Below are 15,565 nucleotides of genomic sequence, written 5' to 3' on the forward strand. Positions count from 1 at the left end.
TCCCTTTGCTTAGGCATTAAGGCGCCCTGCCCCACCTCTATCTGAGGCCTTACCGATCCAGTTGCTGATAAGAGTTCGGATCATTCCGACTCAAATACTGAAACTCCAGTGCTTCATACTAGTAGTAGGAGATAAGGTTAGAATGACTCCTGGTACGAATTTGCCGCCTACAGCCTATGTGATGAGCCCGGTACTACAGAACCTCCCAGATTCGGAGATGTAACACCATACCCCGGGGTACCAAACAACATCAATTTGGGACAGTAACGAGAGCGTTATCAATCATCAAGTAGCCATGTCGACCACAGCGACCAAGACATCGGCCGAGAACGGCCAAGTACCGTCGAAAATTGTGGTGGAAACGGCAAAACACGACCAACACGAAGACGGTGCCTTGGTTGAAGCCGACGGCCAGGAGGACATTGAAATCATCGGCAATCTCTGGACAATTCCCACCTTCGAGGACAAATATCTGGAGAGACAATGGGCCAAGGAGCATATGGCCGGGGCCTTTCGCATTTTCGCGAAGCTGGGCTATACAGACGGGGCAGGTGGTCACATTTCGCTGCGAGACCCTGTCCGACCCGACTGCTTCTGGATCAGTATGTGAATCTCCGACACCGTGCCCACGAGTGTAGGGGGGACACAGTGCTGATGCTGGACATCTGCAGACCCATATTCCGTGCATTTCGGCATGGTCAACGCCAGCGATCTGATTCTCGTCAATGATAACGGCCGACCGCTGCTTCCGACAAACCACAAGGTCAACAAGGCCGGTTTTATGATCCACGCTGCCATTCACAAGGCCAGGCCAGATATCAACGCAGCAGTTCACACGCACTCGCCCTACGGACGGGCGTGGTCGGCGTTTGGGAAACCGATCGAGATGCTGAATCAAGGTGAGACAAGCTGAGCGTAGTCGCTACAAAACTGAATCCTTATTGACCTGCTTTCCTCGGTGCATAGACTGCTGTTATTTTTACAATGATCTTTCCATCTACGAAGGATTTGGAGGCGTCGTCTTTGGCCGAGAAGAGGGTCAAAATATCGCGAAAGCGCTGGGCCCGCGAAAGAAGTGCGTGATCTTGCAGAACCACGGGTACGTCGCAGTGCATGCATGCTTGGATCCCTTGTCGAGCGTCTGAGGGTCGAGTACTCGTGTTCAATTGCTGACGTGGCTAACAGACTCCTGACATGCGGTGGTACCGTCGACGAAGCGGCCGCCTTCTTTCATGCCTTGGAACAAGCTTGTCAAGCTCAACTGCTCGCCGAAGCTGCAGCCGCCAACGGCTGTCAGAAGAGGATCATTGGCGACGAGGAAGCAGCTTTCACGAAAGAGAGGGCCGGAACTGCGGAGGTTTTGTTCACGCAGTTCAAGCCCGAATACGAGATGATATTGAAGGAGACTGGAGGCGACTTCCTCCAGTGATACCGGTTCACGACGAGTTAGGGCCACGGTTGAAAAGATATAACATTTTGTAGTAGATCACAGAAGAAAACACTGTATTATACCTATGAATTGCCTTGATTTTTGTTGTCCTATCCTGGGGATGCAGTAAGAAATGCCCTATCTCGAAGATGCAGCTAATGCAAGTTTGCCATTTGGTCAGTCTTTCGATAAACAACACGCAACCTCAACAAGCATGGATCCTACAACCGAGCAAGTAAACCATTGGCACCAATGATGGAAAGATGTTGCCTCGAAATCTCCTTGATCGATGCACAGCTGATGATCCAGTCATTAGTTGAAAGCATGGCAGAGGTCAACATGGAAGCACTCACCCAGCCAAAGCCATGGCTGTCCTGAGTTCCTCTTCTAGTGTCTTGATGGCCCATTCGACACCCTCCTGGCCATTGTACTGTGCATCCTTGTCAACAAAGTCTTCACGGAGAGAAAGGTCGGTCACACATACGGCAAGACCCCAAAGTGGCACGCGACCCATGAAGCAGACATCAGCACCCAAAGCAAGCGCTTTGAAGATATCGGTACCTCGACGAATGCCTCCATCAATGCCGACCTTGATACGCCCTTTTGCGGCAGCCGCGCACTCTGGCAGGGCATCGATGGTGGCTGGAACGCCGTCCAGTTGTCTGCCTCCATGGTTCGAGACAATGACGCCGTCGAGTTCATACTTGATGGCGAGCTGGACATCCTCGGCGCAATAGACTATGATGTCGTTAACTCTCGGCTGCTCCAATAAAATATCCCGGGCTGGCTAGCCACTTACTTCCTTTGAGCCAGATCTCTAGCTTCGTGTTGGTCTTGACCCACGGAATCACCGATTGCCAGGAGTTGCTCGCATCGCGTCCGGAGTGCTTGTATGACCGGACCACAGTGGCCTTTCCCGAGGCCAAGCTGTTCGCGTCCATTGAGTCCGACAGATTCGGGAGCGACATGGTTTCGGGTAGCTCGAACTTCACCCCGGATCGCTCATTGATTCGCTTCCCCAGCACCGGTGCATCGACTGTGATGAAGAGAGCCTTGTAGCCCGCAGCTGTTGGCCATCTCAGATTTGACAGTCACGAATAAGATTTGGTGGGCAGCCACTTACCCTCGGCTCGCTTGATCCAAGCCAGACTTGTTTGGCGATCCTTGAGAATACTCAGCTGGAAGGCATACGGATTGTCGCCGCCTTCGCGTCTGACGTCCTCCAGTGACACGGTAGAATAGGTCGAAAGGCCCATGGGGATGCCCATCTTCGCAGCTGCTCTAGACGTCGCTTTTTCGCCATCTGGATGTGCGAGGCAATGCATCGCTGCTGGTGCGAAGCCAAAAGGCAGCGGCACCTTTCCTTGCAGTTAGCTGTGCGACTCTTGGTCAGGGTGGGTTCCCCTATATCTGCTATACAAACACAGTACCTTCTGACCCATGATCGTGATAGAAGTGTCGATGTTCGAAACGTCGGATAAGATCCGTGGTCGGATCTTGAATCTGTTAAAGGAGCTTTCGTTGTCGCGCAGTCTGCTTTGCTCTCAGTCTCGCGATGTCCACGAGCACGGCATATACAAGAATCCTCACGTAAGTTGGTCCATCGATCCTCCATTATAGTAATCTGGACAAAGGTTTTAGTTACAGGTGCTAGACATTTGAGTCTGCTGAGATGCGGCCCATACCTCGAATCATTGGAGCCATCTTTCTGGACGCGGCCTCCTTAAGGTCTGCTATCGTCATGACGATGGGCTCTGGGGTTGAGGGAGCCATCTTTGCAGTATAATGCCGCTGTACGTCGCTTTGTCAATCAAAAAGGTACAATAGACGCTGTAAGTGTCCTGTGACAGAAGGCAGAGACAATTGTCCGTTGAAAACAAGCCTGGCACTCTGCACATTAGGGTTTCAAGCATCGAAGCCCATCACAGCAGGTGGATGAGTATTGTTTGTTGCAACGGCATACTGGCCTAGACCACGCTCTACAAGGACAACAGAAAGGCGTGGTTGTCGAAATTGAATGCTGCTTCGGCTCAACCCGATCTTCGTCTCAGTCTCACGGACTCGATTTCGCGCCCCCTTAATCGGCCGGGAAGACAGGCATATCCACTTTTCCTTTGCTGGAAGTATTGGGTGTGGCGACTTGTTTATTTCAGCCTGCTCCATATATGAATTGAAAAGAGTTCATGAGACGTCTGCTTCTAGGTGATCAGGATGCTCTGAACATGCTGCAAAGCCCCTCGCTGTCTCGTTCCAGTCACTCTGTTGTCCCACTCTCTGCAACCACGTCCCAGCAGGACGGTAAAACCGTACGTTATGGTTGAATACCGGTCAACAGCCAAGCCGAGGGATGTCCCAGTCGACTATTGTAGACCAATTAAGGTCATATGCATTGGTGCTGGCATGTCAGGTATTCTGTGCGGCATCAGATTCCCTCAGAAGATTCCCAACCTCGACTTGACCATCTACGACAAGAACGATGAAGTTGGCGGAGTATGGTACGAGAACAGGTATGATTCGTTCCCAATGCCACTTCTGTACTTGGCTGATTCTTAGAAGATATCCTGGTGTTACTTGCGGTATGTCGTGCTGGGATGGGCTCATTCTCCTCTCTTGAAAGGCAGGACTTGATTTAGTGCTGACAGTGATCCGTCTCAGACGTGCCTTCGCATTGCTTTCAGTACACTTTCGCCAACAATCCACACTGGACGAAATTCTTTTCTCCCGGGGAAGAAATTGGCAACTATTTCCGCACGGTTGCCGAGAAGTACGATGTCAAGAAGTACATCCGTTTCGGACATCTCTTCAAATCAGCTCGCTGGCTGGAAGGCAAGGCACAGTGGGAGATCAAAGTCGTCCGGCTAGTTGACAACCTGGTGAGTGACTCGACCAACAAAGTGGATGAGTATGTATCTGACTCTTCTGGGTATCTAGGAGTTCACCGACCACTGCGACGTGTTCGTCAAAGCTACTGGTAATTTGAACAAATGGGCATGGCCTAAGCTGCCCGGTCTGGAGAAGTTCCAGGGCGACCTAATCCACCCGCAGAACTGGAAGGACTCTTTCGATCCAACAGACAAAAGAGTTGCAGTGATTGGATATGGAGCAACCGCTGTGCAACTGGTTCCTGCCATCCTTCCCAAAGTCAAGTACATGGACCACTATGTCCGAGGTCAAGCTTGGATTTCGCCAGCCGGCTACGTGGCCGCCGATGCGAGAAAGGCCAACAACCCAGACCTTCACAACTGTGAGTGGAGTCTTGAGTTATGTGATTGTCCAGGACACTGCTGATCAATACTCTGCCAGTCGACCACCCGGTGGAAGAAAGAGAACAATTTGCCAGAAATCCAGAAGCATACCTGCGGTATCGGCATCAGGTCGAAGACTTTGTCAACCAAGCCCAGTTGATCCACTGGGTTGGCTCCGAGATGAACAAGACCTTTTCAGCTGCCACCGAGGAGTCGATGGCCCGAAGGCTAGCCAAGAAACCCGAGATTTTCGAGGCCTTGAGGCCGAAATATCCTGTGGCCTGCCGTCGGGTCTCCCCTGGACCGAAATACTTGGAATGTCTGGTGGAGGACAAACTCAACTTCATTCCCAAAGGGGTCCGACGAGTAACGGAAACAGGACTCGAAGACGACGATGGCGTTCTGCGTGAAGTCGATGCCATCATCTGTGCTACTGGGTTTGATACGTGAGTGTGCATGGAGCTCTTAGGTTGGGGTCAGAGCTGACTTACTGTTAACAGGTCACTGAAAATGGATGATCAACCTATCTACGGCCGAAACGGTGTTTCACTCGATGACTTGTGGGACGACGAGCCTGGTGCATACATGTCCATCTGCCCACCGCAGATGCCCAACCTTTTCCTCTTTGTTGGTCCGAACGGCGCCCCTGGAGCCGGATCCACCATCCACATGAGCGAGTGTGCGTGCGACTACATGGTGAAATGTATTCAGAAGCTGCGAAAGGAAAACCTTCGCTGGATGATGGCCAAGTAAGATTTCTGAATTTCCCCCTGTCTAGGGAATCCAAGAACTAATCACAATTCTTTCACAGGGATTCGGCCGTCAAGGCATTCATGAAACAGGTCGATCGGTATTTCGAAAAGACCACTTTTGCATTCACGGTAAGAGATGATTCTATTTTGTCTTCGCCTTACACACTAGGATCTTTTGGCTGATGGGATGTCTTGTTCAGTGCAACAACTGGGCGAAGAGAACCAGCAACGGCAGGATGATAGGCTACTGGCCTGGCTCTGCTGTGCACCAGCGGCAAACCCTCGCCACACCTCGATTCGAAGACTTTGAGTATTCATCATTCGACGGGGATGACGAAGAAGACTCCCTAGCATGGATGGGTAACGGCATGATCATGGCGCAGACGGAGGGCCGGTCCACCACGGACTATCTCGACGAGGTCGACATTCCCGCTCTCCCGGAGTCGGTGGCGACGTTGTCCATCTCGGCACCGTCGACTCCATTCTCCATTGTGGAAGAAGTGTCAGTTTCAACAGATAGACCATGAGCCACGGAGTAGTAGTCGTCTTCGAGTGCAGGTTGTGAAAAGCATGACATGGTCAGGGGTAGCATCCCAAACACAATCATCATCTAATCAAGCTCACAAGCCATCTAATTGCATATCTCAACCTTGAAGAATCCGATATGGGCTCATGGCCAGGTATAGTCTTAGAAATGCCGATAGTTGTGAACATAATTGTGTGAGACTTGGGCCCTTTTTCATCGGCGAGCTTCGACCCTCGACTCTTATCAATACCTACCTATCTAGACATGCACTTGTGATCTGAGAAGCCACCACGTCAAGAGGATCATTCCGGTGCGTTTGATCATGGCCAGGTTCCGCCAGCGTCGGCGTGGTCCTGGGCGGGGGGTGCCACTGTCTAGGTTAGAGAAGAGGTGAGGTAGGAGAGTAGCAGGATAGGTTGGTAATCCGAAAGGGGCCATCCGAGGACTCTGGGTGGGTCTCGTTATCTATACCCCCCAAGCGGTCATAGAATGGATACCACCAACTTGAAGTGAAGAAACAGTCTATCCTCGTCCCGCCTTCTGGTCGGAATGGTCCGTATGGGGCACTCGGCACCTCGACTCTGCCATCTGATTGATTGGGAGCGCTGGTTCTCCACCCCCGACCAAGACGCATGGCACGGAGCAGTCCATCTGCAATTGCTTATGGTTTACGCGTTGTCTTGCTCTATCTCAGCAACGTCGCAGTTCTTAGATCTGGAAAACTCCCATAGCCTCGCGGAAAGGGGTTGAATGGCAGGCAAAGAAAGATAAGAACGCGCCTCGTTTACGGTTCAGGCCGACTTCAATCTCGACCTCAGACTCGGTCTTATCTTGCGGTCTATCTCCAACCTCGCAAGGGCCGGTCGTGAAGGATATAAGGTGTGTATTCATGTCTAACGTCGACGATCTATACCATCAGCAGCGCCCTTCCTTTGAGAACAACTCTTGCTGTTGGTTGAGTTGAGAAGCTCCTTGTCCAAAGTTCAACGAAACAAGACGACCCTTCGTCGTCAACACTCCTCATCATGTCGATCACACAGTCATACGAGATGCCGTTCAAAGACACCACCAAGCACATGATGAAGGACTCGGAGTCTCAGCTGGGCGAGCCGGTCAGCAAAGTCGACAGCGACGAAGTCGGCCAAGTCGGCGATGCTCGACACATGGGCGTCTTTGGCAAGGCCGCTGCGGCCGGTGGCAAGCAATACCGTGTGCTCGGGCGGTGGAAGACGTCGTTCGTCTTCATCCACACGGAAGTCGGTATCGGGATTCTCAGTTTGCCATCGGTGCTCAAGACCCTCGGCATGGTGCCGGGCATCATCGCCATCCTGGGCATCGGCGCTCTCGCGACCTGGACGGCCTACCTGTACCTGCTCTTCTGGCGCAAGTACCCGCACATCGACAACCTCCCGGATGCCATGAGGGTGCTGGGTGGGAAGCCGCTGGCCATCATTGGCGCCATCGGGCTGATCATCAACCTGTCGTTCGCCTGTTCATCGGCCGTGTTGACCATGAGTATCGCCTTCAACACCCTGAGTCACCACAGCATGTGCACGGTGGCCTTTGTTGGCTTCGCCGCGCTCGTGTGTTACGTCTTGTGCATGCCGCGGACTCTGAACTTCGTCTCCTATTTCTCAGGTATGTACGGCCCGGGTAGGATTTCGGGTTCGGCATTCATCCGTCTCCAATGCATACGGACCATAGACTAATCATTCATCACGCGCAGCTCCCGCAACTCTGGCCATCATCGTCCCCATCTTCATTGTCATCGGGTCCCTGGTGCACGGCAAGCCACAGTCGGCGCCCGACGTGTGGTCGCCTGACATGAAGGTCGTCGGCAACCCCAACTTCCGCGAAGCCTTCTCTGCCATTCTGAGTATCTTCTACGCCTTCGGTGGCCGACAAGCCTTCCTCACCGTCGCGGCCGAGATGGAGAACCCTTCCAAAGACTTTGTGCCGGCCCTGTTCATCCTGCAGAGCTTCGCCATCCCCATGTACTTGGTGACGGCTGCCGCCATCTACGGCCTGGCCGGACAGTACACCACGTCTCCAGCGCTGGGAAGTGCGCCCCTCATCCCGGCCAAGGCAGCCTACGGGATCCTACTGGTGACGCTTTTCAACACCGGTCTCTTCTACTCTCACGCTGGCATCAAGTATCTCTACGTCTTCGTCATGCGGGACGCCCTCAAGATCCCCGAGGAGATGACCCTCAACAACGTCAAGACCTGGAGCATCTGGGTCACACTCGCCACGGCCTTTTGGGCTCTGGTCTTCATCCTGGCCAACGCCATTCCTTCCTTCAGCAACATCATTGGCGTATCGTCCGCCCTGCTGGTCGGCTGGTTCTCCTTCGGCATTCCGGGTATCTGCTGGTTGCATCTCAACTGGAAGACCCAATTCCTTGGGTGGAAGAACACTTGCCAGGCCATCCTCTGCTACTCCATGATCGCACTGTCCCTGTTCCTCAACAGTGCAGGCATGTGGGCATCTATCACCTCGTTGATCAAGCTCTTCAACAGCCCTAACAGCACCGTCCATGGGTCTTTCACATGCGCTGACAACAGTCTGTTCTGAGCTGGCTGGCTGCTGCTGCTGCTGCTGCCGCCGTGTGGGCTTTTTATAGAAACGAAGAGGGCGGCTTGAATGAATTCATCTACTTCGAAGGAGCTCGTGCATGTCACACAAGAGGTGTCAAGGCCCGTGCGTGGAAGTCGAGAGTGTCTTGTTCGCATAAGCAAGCCGCGGAATCTTGACTTGTAGCCCTGTACCCTTTTCGGTGCTTTTAGATATGAATTCTGGTGTGGTATTGAGCTGGCAAAGCGAGCTGCACCGTACACGTAAACATTGAATTCTCTTTTCTGTTCTACTAAGCACAGCGCACTGGATACTAAGACCTGCAGAATCTTGCGTAAGGAGCGGACATACGGCCTTGATTTCAATTGTGCCAGTCAGTCCAAAGTTATGCAACAAGATTTGACCAATTGATAGTATTTTGGAACTATAACCCGACATCCAGGCGCGTTACTATTGAGTCAACCTTTCTGAAGATCCGCTATCTAGTACTGTCGTATCGCGTATGCGCTCAACCCACCATGGAAACCAGCACCTACAGCCGACTCCTCAGGCGTTGGGGGGCTTCCGCCGTCTGCAGATCAATGTCAACGTCCGGCCACAAGCCCATGAGGCCCTGGGGCGAAGTGTCCAGCACGGGATCCCTCTCAGGCTTGGGCACCGTCCAGACAGAGCGGAACTCGTCGAAATTCTTCTCTCCACCCTTCAGCGAATCCCAGGAACTGCTGCCCTCCGGGTACGCGCCCAGCATGGTGAATCCGGACAGCGGGACCTGGTCGAGGGCGGCGCGCGGGTCTTGGGCGTCAATACCATGCCCGTCGCCGGGACTCAGCAGGGTGAAATCGGCGCGGGGACTGGTGTTGTACGTCTTGTGCGCCGTGCCGGCCGGCAGCAGGAAGACGTCGCCGGGGCGGGCCTCGATCTCGACGCCGCCTTGCTCGCGCGCGGGCCCGTACGTGTTGTCGTCCATGTCGAGCGACGTGTCGCCGACGCCGAAGCGGATGGTCGCCGTGCCCGACAGCACCACCATGCACTCGTGCGCGCTTGAATGGTAGTGCGACCGCTGCGTCTCGCCGTACCGGTAGATCCATTGCACACGCCATCCGTTCTGGCTGAACAGGTCGTAGAACTTGCTGGCCTTGGGCTCGATCTCCAGCCCGCGGTAGTGCAGGAGCGGGTAGGGCGAGTTGGGCATCAGTGCCGTGGGCGGCAGCCGGTATTGCGTGACTTGCATTGTGTCGGACTGGCTTGTTGTCGATGGGAGATGGTAGATTTCAGATTTTGTGCTATATAGTGCTTCAATGGATAGCGGATGTATATAATGTATCATGTAGGCAGAATATAGATGGTATACTTCCTCAATGGTCTTTACCAGCCGTTTCTTCACGGCGTCAATTCGCTTTGATATGCTGTCGCCCTTGAAAGCCCCTCTCCCCTCCCCGGCCCCTCTCGTATCGTGTATATCCGCCAGATATAACATGTAAGGGTGGAATTCTCGGCTACCCATCTCTCCGGAAGTGCGTACGTGCACTACCGCCCTGGGCTGTGACAACAATAGCTAGCTAGCCTTTGCTACCTAGGTAGGTAGGTAGGTAGGTATTATTCAAACCCGGTGGCTGAGGCCAGGGGTGTTCGGATGGATCCGACATGCCCACTACTGACTGATAAGGCTCGTCAGGCTGCGTCTTGGGTGATTACGGCGACGGACCCATCGGTTCAACCCGAATGGGAAGTTGGGAACATCCGATTCAACTTCTCTCCTCGGATCCGGGGAAGATTCAACGGACGACTTGTTTGACTCCTTATCAAGGATCCAGGGATATAGTGCCACAATGGGTTCTGTTCGTCCATCATTGGCCACCACCACATCGATGACTACCATAGGTACTCAATGAGTTGTGACCGAACGCGTCAGTGGGTAAACATTCCGTGACTCGGTAACTGCCCACACGAATTGCTTCTCGGCGCGAACCAACAATTTCGGTTCTTCATCCTACAAGATCGTGCCATTTCTGATATTCGAGGACCACGGTTACGAAGGGTGTCAAGAGATCAAGATGAGCTCATTAGCGCAACCCAGCGCCATCTTCCACCGCTCGCTCAACAAGAACTACGAAAAAGCCGTTGGCGGCGATGGCATTTACATCGTCGCCCCTGATGGCTCTCGAACGCTCGACGGCAGCAGCGGCGCCGCCGTCTCCTGCTTGGGCCATGGACACAAAGCAGTGATCGATGCCATCGTTGAGCAAGCTCGCAAAATGGCCTTCGCGCACACGTCCTTCTTCACCAACAATCCAGCAGAAGAGCTCGCCCAGTTGCTCATCGACCAAAGCGACAACGCATTCACCAAAGTCATGTTCCTCAGCTCTGGCTCAGAAGCGGTCGAGTCGGCCATTAAATTGGCCCGCCAGTACCATGTCTCACGCGGCGAACCGAAACGGAGCAATTTCATCTGCCGAAAGTACGCGTACCATGGTAACACGCTGGGCGCCCTTTCCGCCGGGTACAATCCACCAAGGAGAGAGACGTTCGAGCCGCTCTTGTCTCCAGCATTCCACCACGTCTCTCGCTGCCTCTACCCCCAGGATGGCAGGGAAGGCGAGAACGAAGATGCGTACGTCGACCGTCTGATCCAAGAGTATGAAGACATGTTCACAGCCCTCGATCCGTCATCTGTTGCCGCCGTTCTGATAGAAACTATGGGAGGGGCGACGCTCGGCGCCGCGCCCGCTGCACGAGGATACCTGGCCCGCCTGAGAGAATTGTGTGACCAGCACGGGGCGCTGTTGATCTTTGACGAGGTCATGTGTGGTATGGGTCGGGCAGGAACACTGCACGCCTGGCAGTCACTGGGCAATGTGGCGCCAGACCTGCAGACGATCGGGAAGGGTTTGGGGGCAGGATACCAACCGATCTCCGCGATCCTGGTCGGACGGCAGGTCCATCAAGTCATACAGTCGTCACAGGATAAGTATCCTTTTGTCAGCGGTCACACCTACCAAGGCCACGCGATCGGCTGCGCTGCTGCACTGGCGACCCAGCACACAATCATCAAGGATGATTTGCTTGCCAACGTGAGACAAATGGGAGATCTCTTGGATCGGGAGCTCAGGAAGCGAGTGCCCAAGTTGAAGGAGATTCGGGGGCTCGGTCTGTTCAAGGCAGTCGAATTTGCGACACAGCCCGATCAACGGATTGCCGCAAATATAGCGAGCACCTGTCTCACCAATGGGCTGGCAGTGTATCTGTGTTCGTCGGCGGTGGATGCGGTCCTGTTTGCTCCGCCGTTCATCATCACAGAGGAAGAGGTGCACCAGCTCGTCGACATATTTGTGGCATCGACGAACCAGGTGCTTCAAGAAAAAGGCATATAAAAGTAACAAGTTAAATCAGGCAACGTATCTCACATCTCTTTACTTACCTCCTCCTCCTCTTCCTCCTCCTCGACTCCCATCGCTCGCACGAAGTCCCCTTTCTCAAAGCGTGCAGAACAAAACAGCCCTGAGGGCAGGATCATCGCCATAGACCAGCAATGCTTGATGTCGGGGTTGATCTTCCACGCAACCGTATCTCTCCGCCAGGTCTGTTACATGGCGCCAGGCCCGTTATCTCACCATATCTTGTCAGCTTGGACATTCGGATGCATTTCCCGGATCGATGTGATGCACGTTTCAAGGGACGATGTCAACTGGACAGTCCCGGTGGCTACAAGCTCATACAAATATACCACAGCCTCCATCTCCGATTGTTCACGCCTCACCAAGAATACATCGACGCTGGTCCGGTGCGTTCCGGTGCGGAAGTGTAGTAGATATTCGATCAGATATGCGGCGACGGGTACGTATACATGTTCAATCATCTTCGCAAGCGACCTTTCCATGGATCTGCGTTGCTAGAGACGGATGATTGCAAGACGACACTGAGAGGTGAGACCACAGTTGGGACCACAGTTTTGGCAGTTGGAAGCTGGGGATGAGGAGAGAATGAGGGCGTATTCCCGGTCAACTGATAGCATCGCCCTGGTAAACAATATATTGAAGGCAAGGGAGTGAAGTGCACGATGTACCAGGAGATAAAGAAGAATCGCTCCAAAAGCGGCGGCACTGACTGAACTGGAAAATCGCTTCATTCGTTCGGAGGATAATTCATTCATGCCGCTTTTAAGGACTGACCCGGCTGGCGGCTATACATTATTAGGGCGGCAGCTTACAAACCCCTGCGATCTCGGTCATCAGACGTAAGGCGGATTCTTGGTTGGTACAATCTCACCAAGGCAAATTGCTCTCGGAGCAGTGGTTCGCTACAACACTCCTACTACCAGTATTATCTTGTCCCGGAATGGCTACGGTACACGATCAGTGGCATCGTGGAAGACCCGAAACTTGGGGCAATGTCGGTAGTCAGACCATGTATTCGTGCATTGCGCTTACGACAGAGGGGCGTTCAGCCCTGAGTTTGACATCGTGGATTACTATTGCTCCGATTACTCATGTCTGCCGTTGATTTCTACAGTGATGGTGACGGCGACGGTGGAACTTCCATTTCCGTGAGAGTAGATATGTATATATATATCCCATGTGCATGACATTGGCTTTTGGAAGAAGTCTGCTGTTAGGGAAACAGTAAAATATATTATCCTCAGGAAATATCAACATTTGCTTCAAGGTGTCTTCATCCTAGACACTGCACCAATACTTTCCTCACCTTCTCGTGCTACTTTGTACTATTGTACAATCCCGCTCGCAGAATGACCGATACTACCCAGATCTACGGCCTCACGGCTCTACCTGCGGACCAGACGCTACAGACACCCAAAACGGCGAGCCCTGCCCCGGTGGAAATCTCATCCTTACAGCCACCGGAGACGCCTCTTGCAACGCGCGTCACGGCGTACGCAAAGTCGAAGCTCCATCCGGACACATATCGTCACAGCCTGCGCGTGTACAGCTACGGCTGTGCCATCGCACGGCAATGCTTCCCGGACTTCGAGCTAACCCCGGGCTCGACGTTGGAAGAGACTTGGTTCTTGACCGCGATACTGCATGACATTGGAACGAGCGCCGAGTTTCTGACCACTACCCGCCTCAGCTTTGAGTTTTGGGGAGCCTTCCATGCCCTGCAGCTCTTGCAGGATCCCACGATTACAGACGATCCTCAAGACCATCACCATCATCACGATGACAGTGGAGAGGGTAGAGGAGCGGCGGCGGCGCCGCGAGAACAAGCGGAGAGCGTGGCAGAAGCCATTATTCGACACCAGGATATCCAGGACCAGGGAAACATCACGTTGATCACGCGCCTGATTCATTTGGGCACCTTGCTCGATAATATAGGGGCCGGCGCCGAGCTGGTCCATCCTCGGACCATTGAGAATGTCGTACGCCAGTATCCTCGCCCAGGCTGGAGCGGATGTTTCAAGAACACCGTGATGCAGGAGAAGAGCGTGAAACCCTATGCAATGGTCAGTCGTATTGAAGGGTTTGAAGAGCTGATCGAGAAGAACGGGGAGCCCAGTGGACTCATGGGCAAGTTCGACTAATGAACGGTCATGACGCAAGAGACCTTCCGTCTCGGACAAGCTCAGAGTAGTAGCATGAGTGATGCTCGGGTACAGGAGATCCTTCTTATAAAGAAATGCCGTGCCGTTTCTGGAGTGCTTTTGTCTTGCTACAAAAATCTGAATTCCTTGGTGGCCGCGTTGGCAGTAGTATCCCAGGCCATTTTGTCCTGGATCAACAGCCTTGCTATGCGGAAACGGGAAGTACCTCATTCCTGATACGAACCATATAACCGGGTAGTAAGATAGATGGTGGACTGTTTGGCTGTCATCAAGCTGTGACTGGCGTCCTGGCGGCTGACATTTGATCGCAGCATCCAGGTGTCCACTAGACAACCTCGCTTGATGGAAACAACATCCTCCACACCAAGACAATGCCCAGCTTCATGGCGTCTCTTGGAAGCAAGGCCAAGGCTGATGTTGAAGCATCAAGCCTTGTTTTGGAGCCAATGTTCTTGCGTATCAGGCCGGACCATGAGCAAGAATGTGCCCAATGCCAGGCGACAAACAACGCCTGTGGTAGAGCGACCTGGTTTCATTGCCAGAAGATTTTATCTCGCTCTTGCCAGGCTCGAGGGAGGTGGAGAGTAGGCCCGAGATAACACCGGATCATGTTCGGCATGGCGAAGGGACTGCAGCAAAAGAATAGGTACGTAGTCATATGCAGATTGGAGGCAAAGTTTGATATGATACAGCTTCTAAGATCTTATGCAGACACCGCAATGCCGCCCCCGGCATAACATGGACGCAAACTTGTTCGTAGCTGGTAGGTAGGCAGCAAAAAGAAAACGAGGCGTGTATTCTATCGTCAGCTGGGGCTTAGCATGGGCAACAAGAGCATTATTGATGAACCATCGACTGACATACATTTCGATTACCCGAGAGTGAGCCCAGTGTGGTGAGGACTGGACCAACTGCAGGGAGGCTGCCTGGCTGGCGAGCTTTTAGCACGGTGGCAGTGCAAAAGGCCCTGGCCAATGTTTGCTCCTTCGATTGGATGGAAGCAACTCAACACGCAGTGAGCTGGGGAGGCCTATGACCAAAGGGCGGGGCACGGGTCGAGTTGAGTTGTTTTTTCTCTTTTTCTTGCCTGTCAGATGAAACGGTAGCCGCTGAGCCAGGCAAAAGAGATGTTCAAGTTCAAGGCCATGATGATGTACTTCTAAGAGCGAGGCGGCAATGGCAAGCTGTTGGGAGAGATCAAGCAACACAAGAGGAAGCTTAGAAAGTCGAGATTGCAGAATAGAGACTAGCGACTAGTACAGGGGGGCGCAGCGAGGATGGATCCCTCGAATCTTTAGGGGACGGATTTCCGACATGGAAATCACAGTATTATTACTGTGATATTGTTGTTACCCCAGGTACCATCGGGCACTGCTTAGTAACTTTAGGTATTTAGTGGCACGGAGGAGGTTATCTGTAATACTACTAGTACCCTAGAATGATTACTAGCACTTTCAGGTACTAGTGCCAAGCATATTGCTT

The 15,565-nt window shown here is 53.1% G+C and overlaps 7 protein-coding genes across 7 annotated transcripts; 5 read left to right on the forward strand and 2 right to left on the reverse strand.

Moving 5' to 3' along the window:
• Positions 1–295: 295 nt before the first annotated feature.
• A1O1_08159 (L-fuculose-phosphate aldolase) lies at positions 296–1,429 on the forward strand (the record flags this gene model as incomplete). Its single annotated transcript, XM_007729021.1, has 4 exons — positions 296–602; positions 672–899; positions 967–1,099; positions 1,186–1,429. 4 exons carry the CDS (start codon positions 296–298, stop codon positions 1,427–1,429), a joined length of 912 nt encoding a protein of 303 aa, XP_007727211.1.
• Positions 1,430–1,650: 221 nt separating this feature from the next.
• Positions 1,651–3,202, reverse strand: A1O1_08160 ((S)-2-hydroxy-acid oxidase; the record flags this gene model as incomplete). Its single annotated transcript, XM_007729022.1, has 8 exons — positions 1,651–1,726; positions 1,783–1,859; positions 1,914–2,167; positions 2,229–2,495; positions 2,553–2,787; positions 2,860–2,962; positions 3,020–3,053; positions 3,115–3,202. 8 exons carry the CDS (start codon positions 3,200–3,202, stop codon positions 1,651–1,653), a joined length of 1,134 nt encoding a protein of 377 aa, XP_007727212.1.
• Positions 3,203–3,829: 627 nt separating this feature from the next.
• Positions 3,830–5,427, forward strand: A1O1_08161 (uncharacterized protein; the record flags this gene model as incomplete). Its single annotated transcript, XM_007729023.1, has 6 exons — positions 3,830–3,936; positions 3,983–4,005; positions 4,085–4,302; positions 4,361–4,673; positions 4,733–5,120; positions 5,175–5,427. 6 exons carry the CDS (start codon positions 3,830–3,832, stop codon positions 5,425–5,427), a joined length of 1,302 nt encoding a protein of 433 aa, XP_007727213.1.
• A 1,601-nt stretch (positions 5,428–7,028) lies between these two features.
• Positions 7,029–8,526, forward strand: A1O1_08162 (uncharacterized protein; the record flags this gene model as incomplete). Its single annotated transcript, XM_007729024.1, has 2 exons — positions 7,029–7,590; positions 7,679–8,526. The coding sequence occupies 2 exons, from the start codon at positions 7,029–7,031 to the stop codon at positions 8,524–8,526; spliced, it is 1,410 nt and encodes a 469-aa protein (XP_007727214.1).
• Positions 8,527–9,058: 532 nt separating this feature from the next.
• Positions 9,059–9,757, reverse strand: A1O1_08163 (uncharacterized protein; the record flags this gene model as incomplete). The annotated part of the gene is made up of 1 exon (XM_007729025.1): positions 9,059–9,757. One exon carries the CDS (start codon positions 9,755–9,757, stop codon positions 9,059–9,061), a length of 699 nt encoding a protein of 232 aa, XP_007727215.1.
• Positions 9,758–10,580: 823 nt separating this feature from the next.
• Positions 10,581–11,897, forward strand: A1O1_08164 (uncharacterized protein; the record flags this gene model as incomplete). Its single annotated transcript, XM_007729026.1, has 1 exon — positions 10,581–11,897. One exon carries the CDS (start codon positions 10,581–10,583, stop codon positions 11,895–11,897), a length of 1,317 nt encoding a protein of 438 aa, XP_007727216.1.
• Positions 11,898–13,270: 1,373 nt separating this feature from the next.
• On the forward strand, positions 13,271–14,062 carry A1O1_08165 (uncharacterized protein; the record flags this gene model as incomplete). Its single annotated transcript, XM_007729027.1, has 1 exon — positions 13,271–14,062. One exon carries the CDS (start codon positions 13,271–13,273, stop codon positions 14,060–14,062), a length of 792 nt encoding a protein of 263 aa, XP_007727217.1.
• Positions 14,063–15,565: the final 1,503 nt, after the last annotated feature.

Source organism: Capronia coronata (genome assembly GCF_000585585.1).
Source record: "Capronia coronata CBS 617.96 chromosome Unknown acBCG-supercont1.7, whole genome shotgun sequence".
Taxonomy (NCBI): domain Eukaryota; kingdom Fungi; phylum Ascomycota; class Eurotiomycetes; order Chaetothyriales; family Herpotrichiellaceae; genus Capronia; species Capronia coronata.